We start from the raw sequence: 19,019 nt of genomic DNA on the forward strand, positions 1-19,019 counted from the left end.
CATAGAAAGTGATTTCTTTTCTTTGTCACATTTATTTCAATGAGTAAGATCCTTGAGTCAGTTTTGTTACTCAAAAGTGAACTTTATTACAAATTAGAAGTACATATTAAGCAGATCACAACCAGTCTCATTACTAGATGTTACAACTTCATAAACTTTGTAAATTAATAAAAGTCTATATTAATTATACAAGGTTTAATTTTGAAACTGAGAAATCAACATTGGGCTTATGTTAAAATAAAAGTAAAAAGATGCATTTGAATTGACTTCATACTTTAAATGACTAAAGACACAATGATGTGATTAGAACAACTTTGAGTAAAGGTTCGTACCATCTTAGGCAACTGAAACGCTAAGGTTGACAAACTGTCATATGTAAACCAAGACCTCAAACCTACAGAGTATAACTTTGATTTGGAAGGGGAATACACAAAATGTGCAAAGGTACTAAACAATAGTGCTAAGTGATTCAAAGGACAAATGTAATTAATTAGTAGATTTTTCCTCACTAATTTTTTATTAGTAGTGTTTGAATTCTCTTACAAGCATACCTTGTGGAAAACATCACACTCATTAGATCTTAAATGTCACTGGACACAAAGACTAGCAATATCATGCTCACTGGTACACACTCAGTAAAGTGCCGTTCTGTTTGCAGCTGCATGGCTCTCTGGTGCTGGGTGGCTTGGAAGCCTACAGCTTGGCATAATCCTTCAGTATTGTCTCCAGCTTCTGGCTCAACATGATATTTCCTCTGACTTTCAGTTTGCCAGCAAAAAATGCCTATGGGGGAAACAAATCATACCTCCATTCATCTTCAAACAACGGGGTTAATGCAGTAGATGAAGCCTGACATTTGCACATCTGGGCAAATTCAGTGTTATTTTCCACAATTTGTGTCACCCTTTTAGAGTGTGAGGGGGAGGGAGTTACCTTCTGAGGGTTGAGCTTCCCCACCACCACATCCATGAAGTCCTCATCAGATACGGTAAAAGTCACATCAGTTTTGCCATTGTATAGACCTTTATGGAGGGCACCGTTTCCTGTCTTCAGATCAATGGCTATATATAAATAGATTGGAAAATAATCTCAGCAGTGGGTAAAACACAAAAAACTGATCATACATGAAGGGGCTTAAAGAAACTACATGTGTGCTATTACGTTTGAGATATATCTGTGTCTTATTTTGTCCTCTGGAGTCATTGTGTAGTGCATGTTTGTTTGGCTGTTGTCATGCATATTGTTTACATTGAATATAGTGATGGGACCTCTGGTAAAGAATTTCTTTGTATTGCATTGATTAATGTAAATAAACCTTAAAACCTGACAAACCCTTTGAAATGATTAATAGCTCAAACTTACTCCATTGTGCAGCAGTCTTTCCTCCTTTGGTAATTTCCCATCCAAAAATTGCATTAACTTTCTTCACAAGTTCACCACCAAGGTCTTTAATTCGGCGGCCAATCTCAGCAAACACCAAATCACTCTGAAGTCCCTCTGTCTGTGAAGTCATAACCATCATCTTTTTCATCTCTAAACACAATCTGTGGCTCTTACCTACTCTTATCTTCAAAAAAAAACAACTGTCTGTCATGTTTAACAGGGAAATGATGGCTGTACCTTTGCTGAAGCAGTTGGAGCACCTGAGGCTGTATGTAAGTCTATATATGCTCCAGCCAACACGACAGCTCCTGTCTCCTTGACCTGGGCAACCCAAGCAAATAAGTAAATGTCTGACAGCTAAAATAGCACATTTAGTTCAAGACAGGCTGTGACGGATCACAAACATGCACTTCTACTCACTTTGCACTCAAAGTGAATTCTGTTGCCCTCTTTCCACATCAATGTCTGTATAGCCTGTCCTGGTAGCACTGGCTTTACAAATCGCACCTAGCCAAATGGAATGAACAGGAACCAGAAATAAAAGCAACGATATTAATGCACAGTGTGTGTGCGCACGCTACAATGCTGAAACCTCAAGCATCAACTATGTTTGCTTTACCTTGATGGATTTGAATCTAGAAACATCATTGTCAGCATACTGCCTCAAGACATGGCGAGCAGCGAACCCAAAAGAGCACAGCCCATGCAGAATGGGAGATTTGAAACCTAAAAAATTATAGATGACTTAACCACTGCCTATTCAGCACTTGCAGTTCAAAATGTTATTACTATGATTTGTTCTGAAGATGAACCCATTGCAAACAGCTTACCTCCTAATGCTGCAAAGTTTGGATCTATGTGAAGAGGGTTCCAGTCACCACTCAGCCTGTACAGAGCAGCCTGAAACATAACATAATATTGCTGTTTACTGTCACAAAAGAGAGATACTGCAAACTTTTTCTTTTTTTTGGTTTACCAAGTGACTATTACTGAAGTGGAAAAAAACAAAACAAAAACAAAAAAAAAACCCCACAATGTTCCTAGATGAACATGTCAAAAGCATCAATATAGTGGCACTTTCATATGCATCTGTCAGTCTGGATCATGTTTGCTGTCAGCTGAAGCTCCAACCCCATTTCATCTTTATGGGATGGTGGTATAGGAGCTGCGGCCCACCATCACCCTTTAGAGACGTCACTCTTAGTGAATGATTTTATACTGCTTTTTTCCCCCCATTATTGAGAGTCTAGCTCCAGCCAAAAAAACCCCAATCCTCCTATACATGAAATATATAGTCATCCATTCAGCATCTGCCTTTATGAACTACCGTCATCTGCTGCTATTCTCTTCCTCATAAAACTCCTACCTGGTCTCTGGTGGTTTCATCTGTCACCACTGCATCAGGTGCCCTGTTTGGAGGGGGAACTGTGGCCTAAGAGAGAGGAAGAGCAAGTGTTCCTTTGAACAAACCAACCAACATTATTTTGCAAGGCTGCAACACAAGACGTCCAATACCACAGCTCGTTCTGAGGACCTCTTTCCCCCAAAACCTCCAGCACCAACAATGAACAAGGAGAACTGATTGTAGCACACCAGCTCATGGTTGCTGTATGTGTGAACTGCAGAAAAAGAAAAGAATCCATTCTTAAGCCTCTTAAACACTGGCTGCCTCAGCTGAATTAAATGTTGACGTACTGCACAATCGAGTGCAGAGCAGCGGGAAAGATACTTACTATCCAAGAGTATGAGTGCGCCAGACCCTTTGTCAAGAATGTCTGCTACTGATGCCTTAGATGTCAGTGTACCTGAAAAGCAGACATTATTTACACAGCCAGTTATAAACAATAAAATAGTTTATTATTGTCTAAAGGAGAGCATGCTTACCTGAGGTAGGCAGAGGTTTGTACAGCTCTAAGTACTGCTCTCCATGCAGAAGCTAGATGAGAAAAGGAAGGGTATGCAGGGTAAGGATTAAGACTGAAGACAACGAGCCTAATACAGGAACCAGTAGTATGAACAGATTCGTTCTTATATCGCTCATGCGAATAATTTGATGAATAGTCATTTTGTGATTATCGTGCGACACTAATATTTAATTCCACTCTGCTATTCTCCCACAGCAATCTAAATCGTGACAATGGCCATTCATTCATTCTGCCGAAACCTTCCTGTTGACTTCGTGACTAATAGCCTTCAATTAAAATTAATTCAAGTTATTTAATTTGTGGTGTTGATACTGACAGTTGGTGTCTAGAGCAACCATTTGGTGCATCAGATATGGTAATTCATGGTAATTCATGGTAATTGTGTGAACAGAGCTGTTTATGAACGTAAATTTATGAGCGTTCAGTAAATCTGAGGTGACAGACGTAAAAATTGACAAAAATATGATGTTTGACGTTATGAAAGTGTTGAGGCCCAATCTGCTGTTCCATTCTTTATTTTTTAAGTACAAAAATTAGTAAGAGAAAAGAAATGAGACAATAAATAAGCCAGCCCTAGTGCTCATCAGATAAAGCTAAATTGTGCATGTTATAAACCATAGCTGGGAAGACTATCAGGCAGTCTGCAGATTGCTTACCTTGGTGGGGTCAAAATTGAGACCAGGAAGAGAGCCGAGACCTCCCTCCAGCATGGAGGCCTGGGCTGGGATGACCCCAAAGGTAGGGAGACAACTGAAGTCCTCATGGCCTTCGTAGAGGAACTTGAGGTGATCGGGTTCCCTGGTGGACAAGCCCACTCCCAGAGCATAGAGGACACAGTGCATGTGGGTGTAGCTAAAGGTCATCTCTCCGAGCATCTTCCCTATGGCATCTGACTGTGGAAACAAGGACGAAACATGCAGAACTAAAACAGCCGTGTAACAATTGTTCAGTTGCAAGTGAAACGCACAAAGACTTATTTGGTTAAGTGAAGGTAGGGGGCTGGTAAACAGCATGCGTAGACAAATACGGGCAAGTAAAAACCACACGGTAAGCGTGAAGTTCATCTGTGATACTCACGGGGTTGATGCCAGATGTTGATGAGGCCAAGGCATGGGCTGGATTGGCTCTCAGCCCTTCTCCAGCCTCCACTTTTGACAGCACCTCCACCAGTGTGTGCAACGACTCTTAATGGCAAAGTGCACAAGGAACGGGTGGCAATCAACTCCTCCACACTTCTCACAAGACAAAAAGAACACGCTCTTCCAATAAGACACGGATGGTGAGCACTACAAAGCTACAAAGCTTCCTCTTAACTCTTCTGCTTCGTGCAGCACACCCTAGGGGCAGTTGCTGTCAGCGGAAGCAGGGAGGAAGATAGGCGCCCTTACCCCCGACCATCTTATTTTCTGACTTTGCTAAAGTTTGTTCTTTTGCTTCATTTTTTTTTTTCCCCCTCAAAAGATCACTGCTGATGGAAATCGTGTTTGGATTTCAGAGTACCGTGTTTGTTACACAGTAATGTGAGCTATAGGCAGAAATCATGAACACAGCATTGCCTAATGATTATACAGAAAAGTACCAGTAACTTGCTCTAGTGTTTACCTTGAATAGTAGCTGGCTTAGTGGCACTGGTAAAGTCACAGATTTGGTCCCACTTGTCCCGTACCTCTTCTGGGGTCATGTGCTGGTCCTTATGCCGGACAATACTACCCAAGGTCCTCTCCCACCGCACTGCATGCATATATCAAATTACATCGTCTTTATATTGGATTTTACACTTAATATTTAAACCAAGTTCTAATTACAGATGGGTAAAATCCCGCTTACATTTGCCAATCCAGCCAGCTCCAACCTAAGGAGAACCACAACCAGAAGTTGTTGGAACTGGCACAGCAAATACAGTGTATTAACAAAATAAAATCACAGACCTCAAAAAGACCTCCATTCTCCTGACACTGCTCGTGGCACAGCCAGAGAACAAGCGGAGCAACATACTCTGCTTTCAAAGACTTCAAGAGATCTGAGAAAGGAAGGAGCACCATGTACTGTTACTAACGATCAGGAAAGAACAGGCAACTCAGTAGCACATTACACTGCTCAATAGCAAGTCAAAGCACTCTTAGAGCTGCTTAGGGAGGAGTCAAGACAGAAAACAAGCATGGGCAGGTGAGCAAAGCAAATACAGCTGGGGAACAAAAAACATAACTAAAAAAAAGAACTTTCTTTTACCAAAAGATCCTCGATCCAAGGCAAACAGGGTTATCTATTCAAATGTCCCTTACACTGTTATATTCCTTTACTTCTTAACCCACAACCCTTTTTCAGTGCTCTTATTTTGTTTATGCCCTTATGTCCATTAAAAACCACACACACAAACACCGAAAAATACTAATTTCACTGCTATGATAAACTCTGATTATCAAGCAAATATTAACATAGATGTAAATGGCCGCAATGCGATAATGTTCTTTAAACAGCAAAGTTGTTAGCAACCACAAAATGCAGCTTGGATTGACTCGAATAAAGGGGGCCTAACCTGGGGGCATGACGGTCTGCGTGAGCCGTGAGCCTGCCGTGGGAGCAATGGTATTGCAGTGGATGTTGTACTTCTGGCCTTCAATGGCCAAAGTGTTGGCCAGGCCCAGGAGGCCGAGCTTGGCAGCACTGTAGTTTGCCTGGCCAAAGTTCCCATAAATCCCAGCAGCTGATGAGGTCATGATGATTCTGGAGGGTGGTGATCAGCAGTGCCACAGTACAAATAAAGCATTAATTTTAGTAGCAATTATATTATACTACTATAATATATTTAGTAGTATACTACTTCATTTTAGTAGCAATTACATTATACATGGACAGTCTGGATATTACCTCCCAAACTGTTGCTTCTTCATATGATTCCATGCTGCCCGGGTAACAATGAAAGAGCCCCTTAAATGCACTCGGTGAATGAGGTCTGAAAAGAAAAACCCATTCAAGCAGTGTTTGGCCAAAAAGAGAGAATGCATGATGATAGGATTTTTTGGGTTGCTATCATAATCAGCACATACCCCAGTCCAGGTCACTTGTTCTAGCAAAAGATCGATCACGCAGGATCCTTTCAAATTAAAGCACAGAAAAACAAGTCAGTTATAATATAATATATCCATAGGTTTGGAAGAATAAAATTAGCTGTTTTAGTGTATATAAGCAAAAAAAACAAAACCAAAAAAACTGGTCTTGTTAAAAACAAAAATGAGTCCGTGCTGGCCCCAAAATATAACTTACCCAGCATTGTTTACCAAAATATCTAAAGGAAAAAAACCATTATGTTAAAACATCAAATAACAACCCCCCCCCCCCCCCCCCCCCCCAGGTTTGTAAAAGGTTGTTTTTTCCCCCCTTACCACAAATGTAGTCCATTAGCCCTGACATGTTTGGTATGTGGTGATATCCTTCCTTAGCTTTGTACAGGAGCTAATTGGATGCCATTTCACCCAAAATATTGTTTTGTAAATGCATACCCAGAGTTCCATTTTTAACTTGCAATCTAATTTTTTTTTATTTTCTCCTTAACTGCATGCTATCCAGTACATTTTCATTTTCAACAGCTTTCTATACTTACTAGATACATTAGCCTTGTAGCTTGAATGCAAAAATAATATAAAGCAATTGTCAGGCACCAAACATGTCTTTTCTACATTGGAGGAAAGTGAAATTGTGTAGATGACAAAGCACTTTTGTAAGTTGATCATAAACGTAAATGAGTACATACTATTTTTCCTGAACCACCCATTTAAGATGATTAAAATCACTAAATATTGTATATCAAATTTACCTATTCGTCCAAATGCATCTAAGGCTGCTTTGATTAGCTTTTCACCATCTTCTACAGAATCTGTGAAAACAGAATTATATTAAAATTTATTCTCTGAATTTTTTTCCCCCTCTTCAAACCAAATTATTAGGTATGATGATTTACTTTTTTTTCCTGTGGAACAGTATAATCACAAGAACACAGTGCACAGGAACTGCCAAGCTAAGAGTACGTACCATAATTTGCCACAGCTTTGCCACCTTTAGCTTTAATCTCCTCTACAACTTTATCAGCAGCTGATGAGCTCTTTCCACCTCCTTTAATGTCTCCACCAAGGTCATTCACTGAGAGTAAGAAAAACAAATATCCTCAAATGGCTACGATGAGCTAGATGGTTTAATTTAGTATAAATCAGTGAATTTCAGAAAACAACTTGCCAACAACAGAGGCTCCTCTTTCACCAAAAGCCAATGCATATTCTCTCCCAAGTCCTTGAAAGACAATGTGATATTACCGTTTACTGCATGTAATTAGGTTAATCCAAAATCTAAGTATTATTTACAAGAGAAAAACATTTGCTTAACACTACAGCAGGATGCGACTACTGAGGTACTGGTGTAAATATATAAAACAGTCATGCTTCCAATGTAATGCTCAGTAAGGTTTCCAAAAGATTTGTTGCTTTATTTGCATTTCTGTAATATTAGGGGTATTCAAATTTCCAATGATGGGACATAATACAGCTTTTTTGGTGCTATTACCCAACCCACAAGTCCACTTCTTGTAACTGACCTTTGCTCCGTACACATAACTGATAGCTGCTTCTGTCGCAACTTTGTCACCGATTGGTGCAGGTTTATAACAGAATTTTATTTAATAACAAGTTCATATTATTAAATACTATACTATTTCTATTAAAGACGAATGAGCACCATGCTAGAAGCTTTTAGGTTTGCTAGCCAAGGTTCTCACAGCGAACATTTCGATCTGTATTTCAGTTTGTACTGCTAAAAGATATTAGCTTAGCTTAGCTTAGTTTAGCTAGCTGCCTCATCTCTACGTAGCTAACGAGCTGTTATATTGTCTAATGTTGTCAAAACGTCTCGACTCACCTCCACCAGCTCCCGTCACAAGAACGACTTTTCCAGCAAACGACAGAGGCACGGCCATGGCGAAAAGGCTCCTGATACCGTCCGGCTTCACAGACGGCGAAGTTTAACGTGACCCTTGACCCACTCCCCTTTCGTCACGTCATATCACCAGCCAATCAGACGCTCGAGTACAACGGGTTACAGTGTGCGCGCGCGGCGCATTAGCGCCTGCGCTTACTTTTGCTTGCACACAGCACCTGTACCAGCAGCTGCATGCATGCAGAAGACTGTGCTATTGCAAGTTCCTGGCCGGGGCTTAATGATTGATCTCCTGCATGTAAGCTGTCGCTGGTTACTTACTTTGCACTAGTTTCAATATGATAAACCGTTTAATTGTTTTTAAACTTAAAAAAAAAACTATTTAAAAATCTTTTATTTCATCATTTATTATTTTTTATTATTTCTTAACTCGTTTAATTGTTAACCGTAAATACTTCTCCACATCTTTGTCTCCACGTATTTGCCACGACAAATCAACGAAACGAAATTTATTTAGATTTTTTTTAGGATGCAGTAAGCGTTTACATGAACATAAAGTTCACAACATTGAAATGCTCTACACATGTTCCCATGCTACTGGTTGAATGGGCCTATTTTGGGGGCCTTGTCCATGCAGATATGGATAAGGAGTACATTTGTGACGCGGCATATCAACCAGTTGATCTAGCGGCAGTCGAGTTTCCTTTCAAAAACACAAAAAAATCCAAAACCACAAAAGATTATTAAGGATTATATTATTTCGACTATATATATATACTTGATAACCATACAATTTATACTAAATCATATACATTATACATATATTACATATGATTATATCTTAATCAAACCCGGTCAAAGTGGTCACATCAATGTAATTTAAATTAGGGCGTTTTATGCATACCCTATGGACACGCTCATATGTCAGAATTTGCGAAGGTGTTATTTAAGACTTAACAGCAGGAGAAGACAAAGGCAGGGCAGGACAATCCAGTGGCCACAACATGTGATCCAGTCTTTTACGTAGATATGACACCGAGATGTCTTTACGAGCCCTTCTGACTCATTCGCACACATTTGTCTGTTGCCTTGCAAAGGCGAAAAAACGCTGTTATTTTAATCTAACAAATGCTCTACTCGTGTATTGCTCTACAAGAAGACGTAGGCATATAACCCGCAATGATGACCAGTCGACTGACAGCGCAGCATATAGCAAATCAGGAGGCGGGATCCAGTAAGCGCAGAGAAGCACCGTTTTCCTGTTCCAGTGAATCGACTGTGAATAAATTTTTTTCCCCATGAACGTCAGACTTATTCACGGTTCATAACAACAGACTTTAAAACGCACAGTTTATTTTAACTGGGGATAACTGGATGATTTCCGCTCCTGATATAAGGTGAAAAGGATTTTTCGCTAAAGGAAATGAAAGGAATGCAATTTGCTGTTCCTTAATACAATTTAATCTACATTTAAAATAATTGGGATTATTGCTTATTACAAATGAAATGGTCTATTGCGCAGGCGTGTGTACCGGGACGCTTCCACTGCTCGTCTCCAGATTGTTCTGCGATGTATAAAGGGGACAGAGAAGGAAACATTAAAATGCACGAACAAAGTGCGCCGATCGCGATGAATGGATATATTCGCACTCCTTGATTTGGGGCTTGCTCAAAGAATGTCAGGGACAACACATGTGGAATCGGAGGGAGTCTCCAAAGTTCAAGTAAAACGACAGATCAAGACAATCGTGGAGGATTTAGAAAACATCTTGGGGGACTTGAAGGAGGTGGCAAAAGAACTCAAAGAGGTTGGTTGGATTCTGATCAGACTTTAATAGTGAATGAAAGTATTACTCTAGTTCAGTGTTAAGATACCTAGGTGGTAGAGTGACAAGAATATTTGCATAGTTTACAACATATGTTAATTAAGGCTTGTAATAAGGTTCTCTAAATGACCACATTTAGAGATCTTTCATATATAACCACTAAACAAGGCCTTCATACCCTAATAAAATTTTATCCTCGTTGTAAAACATCTCAGATAACTCATTTAAACGCTGTGGATATAAATAATGAATGGACCCTTGTGTTTAACTGTCATTAAACTAATTTAATATCACTTAAACTCTTATCTAATCATTCAATTCCATTTACTTCTATTTGGGGTACGTCAAATGCGGATTATTTTGTCGTTTATATTTAACAGCATTCTCTCTGGACAGCTGTCGGTGTCGTTACGGATTGGTTTGGGATACGTTATTATTAATATATATAGCGGCATTTATTTATTTATTTATTTATTTATTTAAATCAGCTTAATGTGCGCCGAACGTATGTTGCTGTTTGCGTGTCGTCATCATGTCTCTTTGGACTCGTTTATCGGTATAACCTTGTTCTTAGGCCAGGGTGACTCTAAATGAACTGCAACACTCGGCCTGCAGGCTCTTACTCTTGCTACTATGGTTTAGGTTGCAACACTCACACCGCGGAAGGATGATATCCACCGACCGACCTTTAATTATGGCAGCACAGTTCATTTAGGTAGGATAGGTAGGTAGGGACTTTTTTTTCTATAATACAGTGAAAATTGTCACGATGTAAATGACTGAACAATGGCCAGCTCAGCCATGACCAAAGCAGTAATATAACAACATTAAACAATAGATAGACTTTATATTGTTTTGCTGGCAAATATCGTGTTTATTCATACTATGTCCTGATTTGTAATGCAAATATTGCCTGCCCACTTCAATCTCAATGACTGTAGGAAGATAATGTACAGAACATTGTAGTAGGAGGGAAATGCAAAATGTAGATGTTCATATGTAGCTTCAATTTTTACACCATGTCACCAGCAGGACCCCCTGAGAATGTTCTTTGACTCTAATATTGTTAAGTTCATGTACTAAGACTAGCCATCATAAGCCTATATCTTACAAAGACATTTGTACATTTAGTAGGTTACTCTATGTTTTTTACTATATGTATATTAATACTTATCCAGAGCAATGACAGGATACACTAGCTGTATGAAAGAATAATATGAACACAAAAACTCAAAAGCTGCTTGCTTACTATTAACTCGCAGGTGTGAGATCTAGACGTATCCCTGCAAAATCCAATATCTTGTGTTCTTTCTGCTTTTTAACAGGTTGTCCATGAAATCGATTCTCTAACATCAGACCTCCAGCTGGAGGAGGAGATGGCAGACAGCTCTAAGACTGACACCCTGAATAGTAGCTCCAGCAGTACCACAACCACCACCACAGCCTCCAGCATAGACAAAATCAAGGTCTACCCCGAGGACGCCTCAATCAGACCTCCAGCCATCAACCCTGGCTTGCTCACAGTCCTGAAAAGACCCCATCTTCCTCTTCCTCCTCCTCTTCGCCTGATGTCATCCAGATCTGAGGACCACAGTAAAGGTCTGTCCTCAGGGAGCCTAACCAAGGCTAACGGGACATTCATGCGCAACGGCGGCTTTCCCACGAAGCCCATAAATGTGCCCGGCAGAGACTTGGCTCGTGGGCCTAAAAGCATGATGGAGAAGTTGCCACCACCAATGTCACTCCTGAGGCACGAGAAGAACCGGTGTCCTCAAGTGACACGAGAGCGCGTGAGATTTAGTGAGACGGTGCAGTATCACGGCTACTGCCCGGACTGCGACCTGCAGTATGATATGAGCAACACGGATGTGCACTTACACGCTGAATTAATCAGTGCCAAGCTGAGCCCTGTTCACCAGTGCTCCTCCTTGTCCCCGACCCACGTGTTGCTGGAAAATGGCAGCCTGAGTCTCAGCCAAAGCTTTCCCCCATCCACTCCACCTTGTGTGCCTCATCATCTGACTCAAAAACCACAGAAAACCATCCTACGCAAGTCCACCACGACAACTGTTTGAGATATAAATCACTGCTAAAGTGACATTTTATAATCTTTATATATTTTTTATTTAATGTCATGAGCACTTTCTACTCCGGTAAAAATGGATTATCTGAAGATTGATAAAAAAGATAGGGCAAGGAAAGAGGATCAGGGAGATGTCTGGCTTTTTTCCCTGGAAATCGAAGTAGAATGAGTGAATGGTGAGTGCTTTTGAATAGGGTCATATGCTGTAAGCCTAGAAGAGAATCCATTCACTTAAGTCACAGAAAGTCATCCATTAATGTAGAAAGTATCTGTGGAAATGAAAGCGAGAGAAGGAATAGACACAGAGAGAGAGAGAGAGAGAGAGAGAGAGAGAGAGAGAGAGAGAGAGAGAGAGAGAGAGAGAGAGAGAGAGAGAGAGAGAGAGAGAGTTATTAGGGAATTGCAAACATTGGGAAATGAGTAAAGACAAATACATGAAATGCCATTCATGTATTTGCCATTAATTGTTTTGCAAATTCACTCTGTAGTATGAGTCGAATGCGTACCAGTGGGTACATGCTACATACTGCAGAGTGGAAACGAATGTGGTGAATTTAATTTCAAGTGAAAATGGTCACTAAATCAAATAATAGCTTAATCAAATCATGGCTTACTCCATTCACATGCCTCTCTGTTTTCCGTTACCATCTTATGGGTCATTTTGAATTATGTCAGCTGCTTCATATTGTGAATGGTATATCAAGCTTTAGGTGATGTGTGGTGTATAGGTAACCTACACAATAGATAATACACTGGATAATTCTGACCTCAGGTCAGACAGTATGATCATAAAACATTTATGTAGACTCATATTATATTATTTTTGAGGCTTGGCAAATCTGTCGTTGGTGTCCCATTGAATCCTTACATCTGATTAGGGTGCTTTGACATCTTAGGCAGGCATCCAAAGAAATGTATTAAATGCATAGCTCATTAGCCATTGTTCTGTCTCAGAACTGTAGCCTTTTTTTATTTCATTTTATGCAAGACACTGATATTTGGTAAGCAGATGTCAGATATTCTTGCAGTGCTCACGGTAATAATGTAACTTGTACAATCTTCATATACAGCTTTGGATCACCTTTGGTCATCACACTGTCATGACAGTTTTATTAAGGAGACCCATCTATGTTTAAATAGAAAAATCATGCGTAGTCATCCGTATGTAAATGTATGCACTACTACCACTACATTCTGATGACATTGCATGTTTAACAAGTCAAGTAACGTGAAAATGCCCCTCCCCCATTCTAATGCTGAGAAAGGATGCGGGAGAAGAGAGCTCCAGTGCTTGGAGTTCAGGAAAGCAGGTGTCCCCTGGAGGGAGATGGAAATAGCAGCCTCCACTAATTAGAGAAATTAAGCAAACACTGATTACGGAATTTCACTCTGGCTTTGCATCAACCCAAATATCAACTCAAGTATCAGTTTATTCAATTCAGCATAGCGACCTGGAGGCCTTTAACACTGTGAATTATCAGCCTTGAGATGTGGCTGTAAAGATGTGGCTGTAAGTTCTTGAAGAACTGATAAAATAATCTAGTGTGTCACATCTGTATTGTGCGATACTGGACACTGAAAATCTCTCTCTCTCTCTCTCTCTCTCTCTCTCTCTCTCTCTCTCTCTCTCTCTCTCTCTCTGTGATGGTTTCATAACAAACTCATTCAATTTAATCAGTATGTATGTCTATTTGTATAACAAAATGGTTAAGAGTACATCTGACATCAAATAACTCCATTTGATATGGCAGACCATTACAAGAAATGATACTATATGAAATTCAAAAGGTTCATTGGCTCACTTCATAAATTGCTCCCACAAAAATATCTTCTTTCTGGCGATTGCATTTCCTGGCTTCAAATGAAACTAATGTTCTCAGTATGTTTTGAAATTTTAGTCACTTGTGGTTTTATAGATTTCATAGTTGTTACTGCAACTATAATAATAGTAATTATAATAAAACGCCAAATATTAATTTTACATATAATTGTGACATTTTGGTAGACACAGAGCGAGACATGAGTGTTCAAAAAAAATGAACAGATTTAACACTAAGAAGAGCAAGCACGAAAAGGGATGCTTGATAAGTGGGCTTGGCAGATGACTCACAAGCTCAGATGTGAAGCACTGGAGTGAGGCAGCTGTGGGACTTAAGTAGGTAAACGGAAAAGTGAAACAGATGAAGGGAATAACTGATAATCGGGATTGTGAATGGATGAGTGAATGTGGGTGATAACAAGTGGATGGTTGACTGATTGGTGTCTGAGGTGTGACAATTCTACGGCACTGTATCTCTAAAGAGTAGAGATAATGTTGTAACAAGGTAACATGAAGGGTTTACAGATCAGTATATCTAATTTGTATTTGCATATGCTGTCTGCCGTCTGCCGTTATGGCAGCAAAGGACACAGAAGTCTAGAGTGTTCACTGGTGACATTTACAGCACTTAAAGGACAGTCCTGACATTTGAACTGTTAACCATGTGTTCCATTATTGCTTCACACACTTTTGATTACTTTTAAGATAAAGATTTGACTAAAGCGAAGCTTGTGCTGAAACTGACAGAGAAATTTACTGTTGATCAGACAGTACTATGAGGTTGTCCCACAGAAACCCTCAACATACACCCTCCTACATTTTGTAAGCTTATTTTGCAAATGTTTAGGAGGGCTGTCTTCCTGGTGTAGCGTAGAACAAAATAAGACGGATGTTATTGATATTCTTAAAAATGATTAAGACACCAGAATGCACAAAACTTTCAAAGGCTTTATTCTAGACTTGTCGTTTTCAGAAATACAGTTCCTAAAATGCCGTGCACACTGTCCCCTAGGCCACTATAATAGAGATGGTTTGTTTTTGTACATTTCCTACTGCTCACACAAATGTATCAAAGGTATTGCACAACAATAACAACAAAAACACAACTATGCATGATTTCTCTAGTTAAACATAGCTAGATCTTGTTTAAAACTCTCATGACAGTATGTTGGCCAAAGGTGATGCAAAGGTGTATGTGAAGCTCAAGCAAGTTAAATTACACTGACCCTGATCATTGCAAGAACTGAGACACATTTATAGGCAAAAACACTTGTAGGTGGCAACAATGTGCATGAGAATATTTCCCAAATTGCACTATTGTCTGGCATCAATAGACATAAGATGGTGGGAAGCTACTGTCAGCATATGAATCAAAATTAGTTTTATTCAACAGCCCAGAAGTATAGTAACAAGGGTCTTCTTAGCATACATGACAATACGCAGTAGTCAGTAGTGCCAAAATGGACAAAGACTAATAATGTGATAACCTTTGTGTTGAACTGTTCGAAGTAATGCTTTAACTTTCCCAGATTATAGAGACATTTTATTTATTAATTTGCTTTCATTGTTCTGGAAATTATGCTTGCTGGGCTAACATAGGGGGTATTTGAAGAGTTTAGTTATTGTTTATTGTTTTAGTGAGGTAGTTACAAATCAAGGTATAAACTCCTTTCATTGTCTGGAAACCATATGCAATTAACCATATGCCAGTGAAAGTGTTGGAAAACTGTTAAAGTATTTTTTCACCAGAAGGTCTTGAAATACAGACAATGATGTACTTAGAGAAGAACAAAAGAGAGAACACACAGTCTTGTGCGGAGGGTGATGCAATTTCACAAGCAGGGACACCTGACATACATACAAACATGAGACTGTTGAGCCATCTACAGATGGAATGGCCTGCCTTCATCTCTGGCAGGTTGCTGAGTGCTTGTCAGGATATTATGGAGTGAAAGAATGTGGCTTGTGATTTATAAATGGATGAGTCAATGGCAGTTAATAGCCATTACAGCATTTGAGTATGTATTCTTTTTCTGCTTTAATTTTCTGCTTGACGAATTATTGATTGTGACTGGCTTCTGGGCTAGAGGGCTGGCTCTTTGGTCTGGTGGTCAGTGCACATGTTTACCACCTGGAAGAGCCAGGTTTCAAACGGCGCGATTGCTTTCCTCAGCCTTTGTCACAGTGACACATATTATAAGTGAATGTGTTTATTTGATTTTTTAATGTTGTGAGGATAGAGAGTTCTCCAGTGTTGATAACCCTATTCATAACCATTTCTTATGCTTTAGTTGGTTGGCAGTCTTTTGGAAGTAGGTCAGGGCCTCAATGATTCTTGGGTGCAAAACAGCTAAGAACCCAGAGGTGTTACATAGTGCCCAGGGGTGCTAATATAGAACCTCATAAAGTTAACAGTCTAGGATTATACAGTGGGATGCCCATGTTAACTGAAATGTTTGGTAAGAGTGTAGTAAAAGTGATGATATCACAGTTATCATAACTGTCCTTACACAGTTCTGTTTGTGTTGCCTATAACAAAAGCTTATTACTGATATCTGAAATCGGATTTTAGTATGAAGCACAGAATAATCTTATGAAGAGCAGAGACCTCAGCTATTCTTCCAGAGATAAACAACAACAACAACAAAAAATCTGTGCTTTGCTAACACAGCTGAAGAAAACATTTGGTCAGATAAATACATTGCTCAAGACATTGTGCCAAATCATTGTCAGAATAATGTAAGAAATGGCAAACGTATGCAAAATTGAATTTAAGATATTCTTGTTGTATAGGAGGGCCTAACTCTTAGCATGGAATCTTAGGGAGAAGGTAGAATATTTGGAGGGCCTCAGTATTCATTCATGGCTAAATATTTGTGCAATGATTTTGTCATGAGCGATAGAAGATACATGGGCACGATTTCACAGTTTCATCTTGATAGCTTGGAAAAAAAAGGTCACGCCGCATGACTCTCATCTCAATGAGATAACAGATTTAATATTTCTGTGCTCTCAGATGCCCATTCTGTGACAGCATGCTTCTCTGGATGCACTCTCACAAGTGTGGGAGGCAAAATCGATATCCTATACCACTCCCATCCCACATGCAACCATCTTTTCTTTTTTTTTTACCAAGAAAAACCCACTATACTTTCTACACAGAGATAATCAGATGTTATTATGTACAAGTGGTTAGCTGTTATATGCTTACTGTAAAATTATATTGTGCAAATGGATAAAAGTTGTTTTTTTTTTGTATACTTTCAAGAACACAGAACACAGCAAAGACACAGTCATATCGAGCATGCACCATATACTCCAAGTTTCCCATTTAATATTAATCTTGCATTTTCTAATCTCATATTCCCTTCTATTTTGCAAGTTTGGTTATATTTTGCTTTATTTATGGCCCCCCAGGCTAATGCACCTCTTGTGTTTCCCTGCAGGTTCGTTTGCATGGCAGGAGAGACTTCATTTAGAGATAACCTATGGATCACCTCAGTCGCATGATGCAGTGAGGGCTCATCATATATGACAGAAAGCCCTCTGAAACACTACCAAATCATTCACAGCCAAAGGTCCCAGAGGCACCGTTGTAGATGTACAAAAATGTATGACAAAGATAGAAATCTGGCCAAAAGACACTGTTGCTGAGGTTACCCAGTTGAACCATCCACAGTTGCAGGCACGTGTAATCATACCGTACACCGGAGATGGAAAAATGCTTTTTCTTTGCCTTCTTGTGATCCTACAAGATGTTGTGGCATATTTGTAGAACTGCAAAAAAAAAAAGTCTTTGAAATCAGAGAAGAGGGGATATACCCTAGGACTATCTTTCAGAGTACTATATTTTTCAGTCATACATGTGTGATTGATTCATTCACTCATCATTCCATTTTCGTAGCAGGAAGGATAATTCTCAAATGCTATAGTTTACTGTAGTCTAAGTCATACATATTGAAAAAAGTGATATATTGTTGCTGCTATGACAATGAAAACATATAATAGGATTCACTTTGACTTGATGACAGTGAATTATCTATCGCTATTACTGTCATGATATTAAATATCATGGCAGTAATAGTGATAGATGCAAGCAATAGATATGAGACTAGAAAGTTTCTTTCAAATTTTAGCTTTTGATTCACCTCTCAACATGATTCACCTTTGAAAGTTATGGATGAGACAAAGTGAAAATTTATGTGTTCAAATACAGTATATGTTTTTTAAAGAGGATTTTTGAAATACATAAAAGAGCATATTTTTGATATTTCTTGAGATGATTTTAAGGATTGCTTTCATTTTTCTGGACTGTAATCTCTGCAGGGCATAGACAGCATTTACATCATTTATTTATGTATTATTCAGCTTCAGAAAATGTAGAAGATGCCTGGAATTTTCTTATATTATGGAGGTGATTGTTATTATGTGATTGTGTTTATAAAACCAAATGAGTTATTTTATGTACGATTTCTGAAAAAATTCTAGAAAGGTCTGCCATGTATTACATGTTCATAATAGGAACATACATGTACTATGTCCTAAAACATTTTAAGATACAGGTCATGTCAACAGCACACATCTGCATCTAATGCCTATACCACTATTCCATATTCAAAATTTTGGGATTGTTGCAGTCAGCAAGCCCCAATGGAAACCATTTTACCCTAACAGCTTTTATCCTGTTACTGCAGGAAAATTCTGGCAAGGAGAATACTTGATGATACTTGATAATTGATCACGGTTTGTTTTGTATTGTCTGGAGCTGGTTAACACATTGGGAATGGGAATTCATTCTCTTGGCATGTTTCTTTATTTTGAGACTGTCACCCTTCTTTTCAGAACCAAATGACAACTGTAAAAATATGACTTAGACAACCTCAAAAATACTCAATTTTTAATATGTTGTCAGTCTTAGCACTTTGCACTGTAAATGAAAGTCTTTTGTGGAAGGTAAGTCCACTTTGATGTGTGAAATACAGAGTAATTTCAAATTGATTTGGCCTCCATGTTGTGTCTGTATATGCGTGTGCATGTGTGTATAAGCATGTATGCATTGT

General features: G+C 39.1%; 2 protein-coding genes across 5 annotated transcripts; one reads left to right on the forward strand and one right to left on the reverse strand.

Moving 5' to 3' along the window:
• Nucleotides 1-61: 61 nt before the first annotated feature.
• hsd17b4 (hydroxysteroid (17-beta) dehydrogenase 4) lies at nucleotides 62-8,348 on the reverse strand. Of its 3 annotated transcripts, none has more exons than XM_026999807.3 (24): nucleotides 8,214-8,348; nucleotides 7,539-7,592; nucleotides 7,338-7,445; nucleotides 7,123-7,182; nucleotides 6,573-6,594; nucleotides 6,356-6,402; nucleotides 6,177-6,261; nucleotides 5,845-6,032; nucleotides 5,237-5,328; nucleotides 5,136-5,160; nucleotides 4,911-5,039; nucleotides 4,386-4,492; nucleotides 3,965-4,201; nucleotides 3,268-3,319; nucleotides 3,117-3,188; nucleotides 2,899-3,002; nucleotides 2,750-2,815; nucleotides 2,214-2,283; nucleotides 2,003-2,109; nucleotides 1,804-1,890; nucleotides 1,621-1,704; nucleotides 1,363-1,501; nucleotides 934-1,061; nucleotides 62-783 (listed from the first exon to the last, which is right to left on the reverse strand). In XM_026999807.3, the coding sequence occupies exons 1-24, from the start codon at nucleotides 8,269-8,271 to the stop codon at nucleotides 694-696; spliced, it is 2,211 nt and encodes a 736-aa protein (XP_026855608.2). In that variant the 5' UTR covers nucleotides 8,272-8,348; the 3' UTR covers nucleotides 62-693. The 3 variants fall into 3 exon arrangements, with proteins under 3 accessions (XP_026855608.2, XP_081563426.1, XP_081563427.1); XM_081707300.1 differs by having other exon boundaries at nucleotides 62-815; XM_081707301.1 differs by lacking the exons at nucleotides 6,573-6,594; nucleotides 7,539-7,592; nucleotides 8,214-8,348 and having other exon boundaries at nucleotides 7,338-7,507.
• A 905-nt stretch (nucleotides 8,349-9,253) lies between these two features.
• Nucleotides 9,254-18,922, forward strand: prr16 (proline rich 16). Of its 2 annotated transcripts, XR_014119920.1 has the most exons (3): nucleotides 9,254-10,039; nucleotides 11,383-12,316; nucleotides 17,406-18,922. XR_014119920.1 is itself a non-coding variant. In XM_081707708.1 (2 exons), exons 1-2 carry the CDS (start codon nucleotides 9,866-9,868, stop codon nucleotides 12,130-12,132), a joined length of 924 nt encoding a protein of 307 aa, XP_081563834.1. In that variant the 5' UTR covers nucleotides 9,254-9,865; the 3' UTR covers nucleotides 12,133-12,526. The 2 variants fall into 2 exon arrangements, 1 of the variants encoding a protein (XP_081563834.1); XM_081707708.1 differs by lacking the exon at nucleotides 17,406-18,922 and having other exon boundaries at nucleotides 11,383-12,526.
• Nucleotides 18,923-19,019: the final 97 nt, after the last annotated feature.

This window comes from Electrophorus electricus, chromosome 25 (genome assembly GCF_041902795.1).
Source record: "Electrophorus electricus isolate QZ-2024a chromosome 25, ASM4190279v1, whole genome shotgun sequence".
NCBI classification, from domain to species: domain Eukaryota; kingdom Metazoa; phylum Chordata; class Actinopteri; order Gymnotiformes; family Gymnotidae; genus Electrophorus; species Electrophorus electricus.

Coding starts and splice junctions, on each gene's coding strand:
- hsd17b4 (XM_026999807.3), bottom strand. CDS start 8,271: ATGGCCGTGCCTCTGTCGTTTGCTGGAAAAGTCGTTCTTGTGACGGGA. Junction 7,593..8,213: donor TGTGACGGGAGCTGGTGGAG/GTGAGTCGAGAC, acceptor TTGTCTTTCAAG/GACTTGGGAGAGAATATGCA. Junction 6,403..6,572: donor ATTTTGGTAAACAATGCTGG/GTAAGTTATATT, acceptor TTAATTTGAAAG/GATCCTGCGTGATCGATCTT.
- prr16 (XM_081707708.1), top strand. CDS start 9,866: ATGGATATATTCGCACTCCTTGATTTGGGGCTTGCTCAAAGAATGTCA. Junction 10,040..11,382: donor TGGCAAAAGAACTCAAAGAG/GTTGGTTGGATT, acceptor GCTTTTTAACAG/GTTGTCCATGAAATCGATTC.